A 12,802-nucleotide genomic window follows, 5' to 3' on the forward strand; every position below is an offset into this window, starting at 1 on the left:
TTTAACAAAATGATGGCAGTCTATTTCAGAACAAAGCATTAAATATTTATTTCTATTTAAGTTCATAATATCCTTTCTTTCTTTCCTAGGAAAAAGAAATTTATCGCTGGCCAATCAAAGAATCTTTGAAAACCATGCTGGCCTGGGGCTGGAGAATTGAAAGAACACGGGAGGGAGACAGTATGGCGCTTTACAATCGGACCCGTCGTATTTCTCAAACGAGTCAGGTAAAAAAAAGACAGCGATTAGTCAGTTATTCATGTTATCTAAAAAAATAATTCTAACCTTTTATTTGAGTATTGGATTTTTCAAAAACAAAGAATTTGAAAATTGTGAAGACTAACATAAAATTTAGAAGGGAAAATACTCTGTTACTTATCTTTAGTTCTAAGTGAGGTTAAAGGAGTAATGTTTATATGTCATGTCTTATGTTTCCTGCCTGGGACATAAAGGCATGCCACTTTGTATGAACCTGAAGTTTTAGCAACAAATCCTGCAACATGTGTTCGTTAGCTCCAGTGAATTTGTTTGTATAAATGGTGTTCTAGTTTGCTAGCTCCTGGAAAGTCATACGAGAAACAGAATGACTTTTAAAACGGAGAATTTAATCAGATGCTAGTTTATAGTTCTAAGGCTGAGAAAATGTCCCAATTAGAGCAAGTCTATAGAAGTGTCCAGTCTAAGGCGTCCAGGGAAAGATACCTTGGTTCAAGAAGGCTGATGAAGTTCAGGGTTTCTCTCTCATCCAAGAAGGTACATGGCAAACAGTCAGAGTTTCTCTCTCATCTGGAAGGCACATGGTGAACACGGCATCATCTGGTAGCTTCTCCTGGCTTCCTGTTTCATGAAGCTCCCTGGGAGGCATTTTCCTTCTTCATCTCCGAAGGTCACTGACTGGTGAACTGTGCTTCTCGTGGCTATGTCACTCTTCTCTGCCCTCTCTGAATCTCTTTCTTTCTCCAAAATGTTTCCTCTTTTATAGGACTCCAGTAAACCAGTCAAGACCCACCCTAATGGGTGGAGACATGTCATCACCTAATCCAGTTTAACAACCACTCTTAACTAAATCACATCATCCAGGGTGATGATCTGATTACAGTTTCAAACATACAGTATTGAATAGGGATTATTCTACCTTTATGAAATGGGATTTTGATTAAAACATGGCTTTTCTAGGGGGCATACTTCCCTTCAAACCAGCACAGATAGCTTTCTTCTTATTTCCATTAAGAAATGAAGGTTGTTTCTTGGGGAGCAGTAAGATGGTCGGATAGCAGTTATGAAGATTTAGAAGCTGGATGCATGTTCTGTACGAGTGAGTCAGCACTTGAATAGCTATGTAGTTGCAAGGGGAGTAGAGACCCCGGCAGGCATAGCAGAAATTGAGGGAATCTACTGGTGATAGACAGTGTCAAAGAAGTCTACTGTCACATCGCAAGACTCTAGCCGTGGGGCTCAGTGCTCAGGGTGCAAAGAGTAAGGCAGAATCTCAACCTGGAGAAACTACCATTCACAGTGAGAACGAAATACTAAGTTGTTGAAGTTCAGTGACCTGGTTACCTGAGCTGTGTACCTCTGTCATTTTCCATTTCTGTTGGGAATAAGGTGTCGCGGTTCCTTTTCTGGCCACTTAGCCACTACGTTTGGTTTACACAAAATATGTTTATGTTTGCAGTGTATACAGATACCCTTTTTGAACAAAAAAGTAAGGGTGTACTTTCTATGCTTCATATTTGAGATATACTTTTAACTAAATTAAGTTCTGATTTGGCATTTTTTATATTAAGTGTATCATGTAGGTGGAAGCTTAGAAAAGCGTATTTGCCTATTTGACATGTGCATCCCTAACTATATTACATTTTGTTTGTGTCCATTTAAACATATCTTGAGCATAAACTGAGTTCTAGGTCATAAGAATACAAAGATAATAAAATCCAGGCCTAATCCTGAAGATTCACACATTCATATTAGAGAAACTCACGTTAAATCATTACTACAGGGTGGTGCAGTGGTGGCTCAGTGGCAGAATTCTTGCCTGCCATGCCAGAGACCTGGGTTCGATTCCCAGAGCCTGCCCATGACAAAAAAAAAAAAAATCACTACTACAATATAGTGTATTAATTGATTATTTTTTTCCTATATGGTGGACAGGAAATAAGGAAATTACTAATGATGGAGGTAACTTTAAGCTTTGCCCTGAAATTCCCTATCCCCTTAGCTCCTAATATAGTTCTATTGGACAGTAAGTCCTCAAAAGATTCTATGAATTGGCATTTGTGCAACCAGGAAGATGATATTATGATATTGACAGTCTGGACGTAAGAATAGCTCAGTTATGATTGGAAGTGAAAAGAAATGGATTTTAGGCCATTAATACCCATTTAGTCTTTGTCCGTTTTTTGGCTCAAGTAAGGGGTGAGGTTATTAGCTAGAAGTTTTAAGGGAAAAGATTTAAGAGGTAAAATAGATTAAGACTGGAAATATTCTTCATTAAAAGGGATGTGAACTGAAAAGAATTGACTAAAAATATTACTATAATATGTGTCCAAGTAGAGTGAAATTAGTAACTTTTAGAGACTGTTCTGTAACTTTTATCAGTCTGGGAGAGGGAGTAATCATTTGACTGACCTGTGAGTGCTCAGCTAGGTAAAAAAATATATATATATTACCGACTCTTTACAAGTGTAAATGTCGTTTGAAACCCACATTTATTGTTTTCAGTTGAAATTCAGAATTTCCTTTACTCTTGTAAACCTCTTCAGTAAGCTTAGTGTAGAAATAAACTTTTTAGGTTGTGTCTAGAGTTTGCCTGAGTAATAGAAAACGAAGAAGTTATTAATCTATCTCATGATCGTATTATTACACATTCTGTTATTAGATGGTACTGACCAGTAGAAAGGTACAGAGAGTCAGTTGTCAGTTAAAATGAACTAGGAAGTTGACAACAGCTCAGGAGTCCATTTTTAATTTTGGTATAGATTAGTTACCCTTTATTTTAAAAGTGCAGGTATGACCTGTATTGTACCTTTTTATTTTTTGTGTTTATCCCTGTCTGGTAAGAGAATATGCACAATTATGAATTATATCAAAATGTAATTTTAAGTTTGTAGGTATAAAACTGAGCTCATTCTTCTGGTACCCTTTTGAAATAGCCATAGTAAATATGCCACTGGGTGTAATGAGGGAAGTGCCTAGGACAGTGGTGAAACCTTTTTTACATTTAGTAAGAAAATATATTTCACTTTTAAAAAGCCAAATTTAGAAATGATAGAAGTCTTTCAGTTATCGAGGATTACATTTGAACCTTTGAGTACCACATGCTATATTTTTATAATTTAAAAATTGATTATATTTTAGCCTAACATTTGACTCATAAACATGTTTGTAAATATCTGTATAGAAAACTAATGTTTAAAAATGGGTTTATAAATTAATTATTGCATGGACAGGGAAGAATCAATTTAATCATAGTCCATTAGGATATATAAGAAACTCAAGAATAAAGTGACCCTTTACCTAAGGTAATGGCTTAAATATTTGGATCCATTGCCCAGTGTCAAGTTCTGATGATAAGTTTTGGGGATCGCTAGTCTCTAAGATATTGGGTTGTATTATGCAATTATGAATAATTGTCAGACACACAACTATAATTTGTTAGGTATGCTTATTAAAGCGTTTTGTGTAGTTACTTGAGGTATTATTTTGGTAGGTTCGTTTGCATTTTATTTCTTTGCTAATACTATAAATATCACTTTTCCTCCACTGGTTTTTTTTTAACAAGACTATTTTTCACGTAAATCGTCTAGGTTTCGGTCGAGGCTGCCCACGGCTACAGCCCCCGAGCCATCGACATGAGCAACGTCACCCTCTCCAGAGACCTGTGTGTAAGTCCTGCTCACTTTTTAATGTATTCTCCAAATTTCATTTGTAAGAATCATAATGCATAACCCTTTCCTGCATTTATTTTGCAACCGAAATGTTCGAGTGTGATCGCATAAAAGGTCTATGAAGTTTATAGATCAATCACCCTAACTTTTTAGTCCTATAAAAGTTCCTATAACCTTTCTAGGATTGTTCTTCCAGATAACACATTCTCTTTTAAAATCATATATATGCATTAAAAACGAATGTCGCTGGGAATGCAAGGGAAGTTCTCTCGCCTGCTGTGCGGGAGACTTGGTTTCAGTTTCAGGCCTGTGCACTCCTTCTCCCCCCACCCCACCCCCCAAAAAAAATCAAGAAATGGTGCTGCAATAACGGGATAGCCACATGGAAAAAAGAATGAACTGTGACCCCCTCCCCATACAGCATACCAAAAAAAATGTCTTTAAACATTACAGATAACAGTGAGCATTCCCGTCAAATGTAAGAGTACTGAATCACCTTTACTGTTTGTTACTGTGTAGTTTGGCAAATCATTAAAACTCTGGGATTCAGAGTTCAAATGAGAGAGTTGTGTTTAACTATCTCTTAGATGAATAATAGTTCTACCATGCTGTGATTTTATAAATTCAAATTATGTTTTGCTATTCTATATGGGAAAGCAATGTTGTACTTTATTACTCATTGAAATATGTTAATATATGGCTGCTAAATATTTTATTCATTTAAGGCTATGGCAGAAATGATGGCAGAAAACTACCATAATATATGGGCAAAGAAAAAGAAAATTGAACTGGAGTCCAAAGGTAATATTTTCTAAAAACTTTCATTAAAAACAAATCAAGGGGTGCAAGGGTAGTTCAGTGGTAGAATTCTCGCCTGCCATGCAGGAGACCTAGGTTTGATTCCTGGTCCATGCACTTCCCAAAAACAAACAAACAAGCGAAACAAATAAAAAACAACCAACCAAACAAAAATTTAACAAATGGTACTGCAATATGGTGATACTCACATGGAAAAATAAGGAAATGTGACCCCACCATACAACATACAAAAAAAAAAATCAGAGTCCAACTATGTAAGTATATGATATGGATACAAAAAAAAGGTAGTCTTTTTAGAATAAGAGCTCATTATACTTTAATTTTGTATGGATGCTTCAAATATGCCTGTAACAGACTCAAGACGGAAATTCTATAGTTTCCTTAGTACTACGTGTATATTTCATCATGTCTCAGAATTTCTGTTTCTCTTTAGCCTGATTTAGCATACACATATCTAAACTTCTCATTCTAATAATTTAAAGTCTATTATTAACTGCTTAGACTTCCTTCACTGACTTCTATCCCCAAATTAAATTTCTTTTCTTGCTTATCTCATCCCAGTCTATTTCCCATTTCAACCTCTTTGTGTAACCCCAGTCCAGTTAAGATTACTCTTTTACATGCTCTTACTTGCTCTTTCCCCCTACTTTTTTTCAACTAATGATATGAACTCATATTCTGTTAATTTTCTCAAATCTTTTCTTAGCATTTTAACATAAATATTTAATTTAATGCATCCTACACTGATTATCTCCATTGTTATTTATTCAGTATTCTCCTATGCACTTACTGTTTTAATGTGTATGTGTATGCTCTCTGTAATTACTTTCCATGTAGGCTTCTTTCTCATACCCAGAAAATATTCTTACCAAGTTCAGGGTTACAACTTCTATTTATTTTATAATTCTTATTGTACAGTTCTGGGCACCAAGAAATCCTTAATTCATCCTTGGAATAGGTGAAAATATAGAAGGGAAGAATTTTGAAGGGTGGGGATATTTCCATGGTGAAAGGCATAGCTGTGTTTTTGAAAGATGAGGCCAAGAACTAATCACTAGGAAACAGAATAACATAAATTGGGATTAGCCTCAGAAAGAAAAGGAAGTGATTCCATATACCAAAATTGCCTATTTCAAGATTTAGCTCAGGGCTAGCCCTATTTTTCTAGAAATACTCCATAAATATTTGTCAAATGGAATGATTCTTTGGCTGGCCGGCAGGCTGGTTGGATGGCTAGACATATAGAGTTTTGCTTGTGAAATTCTTGAAGGGACATTATTCACAGGGTTAGTAAAGAAAATAGGCTCTTTACTACATGAGCAGATTATCTGACAAAAACATGTGTTCTTTTTTTTCCAAGTTTGTTTCAGTTACTGTGGTTGGGTTACAATGTAAAGTAATAACATTCTTTTTTTTTTTTTTTTTTTTACTTTTTTTACTCTTTTTATTACTTCTCGTCAACATATATGAACTAGAAAATCGTCATTGGTTTAATTTCTGGGCTGGTCATTTAGGTATACTAGAGTCAGTGATTTATTTAAGGTATACCACTCTTAGATGGGGTAACCATACCCTGCATTCAATTTCTATTGGTCCAAACTCATTGCCTACCTGGAAGAGAGATACAGTTGCAGGTGGCTAAATGGTTGGTGAAATTCGTCTTCACAATCTTAGCTCTAATCATTCTTTTTCTCTACCTCACGTATGCTTCTCCTTTCAAAGGTGAAAGTGAATTGTTCAGGACCAAACACCTGACCAATAGGAAAAGAGTTGGCATACATAGCGCTGGGTCTTGGTTTAAAGGTTATTAAAACTAATGTGACAAAGAAGTGAATCTTGGAAAGAGAAGATAAGGCTAGAGAATATAGGTACTTTTAGAATAGAAACAACATGTGTATGTTCTCAGATGTGTTCTCTGACCTGGGGACTTTGGCAGCGGTGAGGATCCTTACAGCTATTCTCTGTTCTCCCATTTCTACTTCTGGCTGTAAATGGGGGCAACACCTCTTGCTACCCTGTGTCTTGGTATGGGGTGTGTGTGTGTGTGTGTATGTGTGTGTGTGTGTTTGTGTTTGTGTAGTGGACAGAAGGTAGAGACACAAGAAGTCAGGAACAAGGACAAGTTTAGAGATACAGACTGAACGACAGACACCTAGACACCTAAAATCGTGCTAAATCTGCACAGTTTAGTTTCTGTTCCATCCTGAGTTATAATCTCTACACCCATTTGCAGAAGTTTAACGTGCTTTAGGAAAATCTGGAAAGAATTTCCTTTTTCACTAATCTTGGTCACTTGATCCTCTACTCCATTCCAATTTGCTTTAAGAATCTAAAAGAATTTGGGGGAAATCAGGTAGCACACAGAGTATATCATTAACAGAAATAAATGAGGGAAAATTGAAAAAATATTCTCATTACTACCAAATTAGTGAAAACTGGAAAGAAATACCACTTCTTTCTATTCTTCACTCCTAGCACTCACTTCAGGTGTTTTGTACTGTGATGTCCTGCCGTCCAGCCAAGAGCAGATCTGATTTCAAGCCTTTTTCTATTTAGTGAGAATGAATTTCAAAGCCAGTGTGAAAGGTTTGTGGTAGCATCCTAGGAATGACCTGGAAAGTGTAAATTCATTTCTCTCTCACATTTAGCTAGTTTCCTTCCCATGCTAACATCCAAAACATCTTTAAATAGGAAATATGAAGATTGGAAGAGCAAGGTAACTTTCCCAAAGTCACACTGCTATTAAGTGGCAAAATAAAGATAAAAACCCATCTAGATAAAAGCCCTTCTGTAAAGTAGCTGTCCTCTTTAATTTGGTGGAGATTTAATAAGGTGAGAAGAGTTTCAGAGTCAGACAGTACTTCGTGTTCTCAGGGGGTTCTAAGTTAAAGCTTTGTTAATAATAATTCATGCATGTGCACTCTCTTTCTCTCTCACTCACTTGCTCGTTCTTTCTCTCTCCTCCTCTTTTCCTCCACCCAGAGTCTATTGGTATCTGACCCCCAAATCACCATGGATTACATATTAAATTGCCAAACTATTGCAGTTTTCAAGGACTAACTGTAATAATAGAGCTCAAGATAGGTAATTAAATTAGATGTTGAGATTTTAAAAATGCTTTTTTCTCATAAGCGTCCTGTTCCATGACATCTTTGATTGTGATCAAAATCAAACTTTGTTCCCAGTGCATATGAGTAATTCGCTCTATATCCTTGCTGTTTATAAAAATGCTTGTTAGTATTGTCTTCTGACAATTATATTATACTTGATGCCATTAATACCATACTATTACAGTACTGTTTCCTTAGTGTATTTAGTTTTTGTTCCCTTACTAGTTCTTCACTTGTGCCTTTCCGTTGATGATTTTAGAGTGTCACCTAATGGTGAGAAAGTTCAGTGCAGTGTTTCTGTTTCTGTAGATGGCACTCTCACGCAAAGCTGGCACTCTCACGCAAAGCAAGCTCTAGTAAAACATGACTCGTTCTCTTTTGTCTTTTTGTTTGCCTGTTTATTTTGCGGATAAAATAGAACATTTATGATTATTCTAGTAGCTTCTGGCTGAACCACATTGGACATTGATTTAGTTGGCTCAGTATCGTCACTGTAATTCCAACAAAATATTTATTTTTCTTTCTGGAATTCCCATGCCAGTTATATTTCAGGACAATTCAGCATTCCACAAAAACTATTAGTATTATAGATGTTTTAAAACTTTGGTTTTGGAGCGAACTCTGTTGCTGCTCTAATAGCTTTGTATCAGAGCTTTACATCTGGAATGAACAGTACATTTTTTGACATTTTTATAATTTTTACTAAAATGTTTTTCTCATTGTTAGTTTTTCTTAATTTAGCTAATTTCTAAATCTAAAATAATGTATTTAGAACTTTCTACCAGAAAATGGGTATGCTAGAAACAGAGCCTCTTTTTAGAGGTTGCTTGCCAAAATCTTTTAATCAGTGAAGTATGTATGATCCTCTTATTAGATATTTAACAGGGATCAACTTCTTAAAAAATTTAAAATGGCATAGTTAATTTATACTGCACAATTAACATATCCTAGTATAGTTTTTGTGTATTCAGTAACGTTACGTGACTGTAAAGTAGCCTCTAATCTGGGAACTGTGATAAAAGTTCCGTATTTACGCTATTGTTCTCTCTTTTATCTGTGGCACAGAAAATGAAAGATAAGCTTTGAAATGTCCCTCATAATTTCCCTTGATCCAGCTGTGCATTTTTTAGAGTCTATTTCCATTCTCACATGCAGAATTCATTTGAACATATAAGAGACTGCAGCTTCTGTTCACTCTTTGGTGACTGCAAATATTATTAGCAATTGGTATTCCAAATGTATGTGTTTTCATGTTTAAATGGATTCTGAGAAGTCATATACACAGTGTTCATTTGAACAGGTTTCTTAAATTAAATGGAGCAGTAAAGGCACTAGATGGGGAATCGTCTTGCCTTCTCTATTATTAAAGGATAGCAAAAGTTTTATGGTGTGGTCCTGTTATACATGCATCTGTGTGTCATCTCAGGTTATTTTCTAATTACTGTGCTGAGTTCTTGTCTTGACATTCTCTTAGGAGGTGGAAACCATCCCCTGCTGGTACCCTATGATACGCTGACAGCCAAAGAAAAAGCCAAGGACAGGGAAAAAGCACAGGATATTCTTAAATTCTTACAGATCAATGGATATGCTGTATCTAGGTAAAACATACGTACTCCAATTGCAAATTCTTTTTAGAAGACAGGATATTTCAATGTCGCTATCAGATTTAATGCTGAAAGTGAGTCCGGTAGTCTTTTTAAGCAGTAGAGCTACTATTTAATATCTTTAAAGTACACATCTGTCAGAAACCTTGAGACCTTAGCTATTTGCCACATAACTGTGTTCCTTTTGATACTTGTATTAAATCACTCGTGAATCATTTAGGCAAGATCCCTAGGCAAAATTCACCCTTTATTTGTCTAAAGTCAACATTTTACTGCATAATAATAGGGTTATTAACTGCAACTTAATATCAGATGTAAAGTATGCCTTCTAAATTAAATGTCATTTTTGCCTTGAGCTATGAGAACATTAGATAACTTCTAAAAATTTATAATTTCTTTAAGAAATTTTACCTTCTGATAGACTATATATTAAAATTACTTTCTATATCTCTTTTTTTTTTTTGCTCTAGAGGATTCAAGGACCTGGAATTGGACACACCTTCTATTGAGAAGCGATTTGCCTACAGTTTCCTTCAACAACTCATCCGCTATGTGGATGAAGCCCATCAATATATTCTAGAGTTTGGTATGTGCCACAGTCCTATTACTAAAAGCCCAGTTTTTGTTGTTCTTAATGTTTACAGCGTCAGAGTATAAAACAGTGGAGTCAACTGGGCTGTTGAAGGTTTGTTCCCTGATGGTATCAGCACATTTTATCCAGCTTAGTATTAAGTGCAGTCCAGCAGTCAATGAGCAAACAGGTTTAGTTATCAGCAATGTATAAATTTTGAGAGCATTTACAGATGTTTAATATATAATCATTTTCTTCTTTTAATGTGTATGGGCCTTAATTTTTCTCTTTGTAAAAAAAAAAAATGGTAGGACATCAGAATTGTAAGATACAGTTAAATCTTTCCTATGAAATTAATTGCTCTTAGTAAAACTCTATAGCCCTTGGATTCCCGACATTTCTCAATGATGCGAAGACCTTGACCTTAGCCCTTGTGGGTGATACATTTACACTAGGGTGCAGAATTCTTTATTTTCCCCATAGTTAAAATGAAAAACTTGCTCCCCTCTGGCCCAAGGCTATCCGAGTACAAAATGAGCTCATTATTTTAAACCTTGCCTTCAGAAAAGAAAATCAAGGCAGACTCCTCTCACTTCTGTTATTTTGTGATCGCTTTCAACATTGTTGAATTAAAATTCCAAGGCATTAATTACTGACCTTCATGTCAAATCACCTACCAGCCCTCGTAAGTATTGAGAGATGAGGAATTACAGTTTGGCCCCGTTTTAAAAATGGTATTCTCTTCTGATGACTCTATTACTATATTTTTATTTCCTTTTCCATTCTCGGTTCTTTTTTTGATGCCCATTCTTTCTGTAGTTTCAATCTTTCAACACCTTTCCTCAAGGTTTCTAGTCTTAGCCCCCTAGTAATTACATCAGTAATAAATTCCTCAGAGCCAAGGGCTCCTGCTGCTGCTGCTTTCTTAGTATTTAGATTTATTTTCTGGCACAATATTAGATTAAAGTTCATAGAAATGTGAGCTCTATTGTTTTCTTTGTCTTGGCCTTCTACAGATTTTTTTGGGACTGTAGATTTTCTAGTCAAGCATTATTCTCAAAAAAGAGCCTCCTTTTTAAACCTGCCTAATTATCTTTAGTCCAAATGCTGTAATTTTGTGCTCTTCTTAACCAGTTTTTTTAAGAAGAGCCAATTGGGCAAACTAATTTGTAATATGTAATATCTTTTAAAATCATATAAGTGCAATTTGAAAAAAAAAAGACTTCTAATTCATCCTGACTAGTAGCCAAATTAGTCTGGATTAAAGAAATTTGACCAAAGAACAAACATGAGGCATTTCTGGAGCTTTTATTCACAAAGTTAAGTATTGAAGTTTCCCATCCATATTCAAAATGATCTGATATGGATAATAACTCCAACATCCAGTCCTCTTTTTTGGAAAGAGGGGGACAAAAAGAGGGAAGCGAAAAGAAACCATTTGGAAAAGAGAATAAGAAAATTTTTTTTTTATGTTCATGTGGATAGCAGAAACACAAATTTGAGGGATGGAAATACATTTAAGTAGTATTGACACTGTTCAAATTTATGAATGAACCTCCAGGAGGTGGTGAGAACCTTGATCCTTCTTTTAGGGAAGTAGAGGATCTTGTAAAGAGAATTGTGAGAGAGTCAGGCTGGCATAGGATTCAACCAAATAACGTTTTCTGATATTGCATGTGCCTTTTTCAGATGGCTATCACAGGGTTATATAGAATTTGCTACATAGCCTTTTGAAGAATATATAGACTTTTGGTTGGCAACAAAAAGTAAAAAGTTATTGTTCCTACAGGTGAAAGTTTTGTAATACCTTTTCTCTTTATCCTTCAATTTATTGTTTTCATAACTCATCTTTAATTTACTCATTCTTAGAATGGCTAATTCCAGTAATAAGAAGGTACATATTGTTGTGTTATAGATTGCTGTCTCTTCAAATCTTTTTCATATAAGCATTTTTGTTAATATGTATGACAAAAGAAATTTCCTAATTCCTTGAAATATTAGCAGATTTGGCTTTGTGCAAAATTCTGTCTTGACATAATTTGTATGAGAAAGTCCATATTGATCCAGCCATTTTGTGTAAATGTAATTGAGAGAGGTTTAGATCAAAAGTGATATAAAAACGGAATTCGCCATTGTTTTCTTTTACTGATGGGAAAAAAAAAGCCACCATTTTCTTTTACTGATGGGAAAGAGCATTGTTCTGGCATTACAAAATAATATTACCTAAATTCCATAAAAGTCATCCTGAATCTGCATCTAAAATTTGATAAAGTGTATCTCAAATTGTTTTAATTTCTATTTTTCAAAAGAACATTTTCAAGCAAAACTCTATTGATTCTTACAAAACTCAGTTCTACCTACAATCTGTACTAAAACTTTATTCATATTCTGAAGTTTGTAGTTCCCTAATTTGCTCTTCATATTATTATGGTTTTATAATTTATTTTTACCTTCGTATGTATGAAACCTCTTCTATATGCATGTAGGAGGTAAGAAAATCTACTCCTTCTAAGCCAAATGCATTAGGTCAATCAATTCTTAACCTTAAAATCATTTTCTAAGCCATGGGTAAAACGTAGGTTTTTTGGCTTCATTTATGTATATTATCTTTCGACATAAGTGAATTTCTTTATTCTTTAGCAGAATGTTCATTTTTCAACCTAATATTAAAATTACAATCCTCCCCCTCCTTGTAAGCCTTCCATCAACTTTTCAGTTGATATAGTATAATTGCAAGTTTTAACCTTCATTCGTATAGAGAGGTAACTATCTTTATTAGAGACCAGGATTAAAATCTAACCAGTTATATTT

The 12,802-nt window shown here is 34.9% G+C and overlaps 1 protein-coding gene across 2 annotated transcripts in view; it reads left to right on the plus strand.

Moving 5' to 3' along the window:
* The window catches only part of RYR2 (ryanodine receptor 2), a 779,580-nt gene that overhangs the window by 597,510 nt on the left and 169,268 nt on the right, over window positions 1–12,802 (plus strand). For both annotated transcript variants that reach the window (XM_077168436.1, XM_077168435.1), the window contains 5 exons: window positions 90–227; window positions 3,807–3,884; window positions 4,613–4,688; window positions 9,291–9,414; window positions 9,891–10,006. In XM_077168436.1, coding sequence (XP_077024551.1) covers window positions 90–227; window positions 3,807–3,884; window positions 4,613–4,688; window positions 9,291–9,414; window positions 9,891–10,006 — 532 coding nt within the window. The remainder of the gene's footprint in view (window positions 1–89; window positions 228–3,806; window positions 3,885–4,612; window positions 4,689–9,290; window positions 9,415–9,890; window positions 10,007–12,802) is intronic.

This window comes from Tamandua tetradactyla, chromosome 7 (assembly GCF_023851605.1).
Source record: "Tamandua tetradactyla isolate mTamTet1 chromosome 7, mTamTet1.pri, whole genome shotgun sequence".
In the NCBI taxonomy this organism is placed as follows: Eukaryota; Metazoa; Chordata; class Mammalia; order Pilosa; family Myrmecophagidae; genus Tamandua; species Tamandua tetradactyla.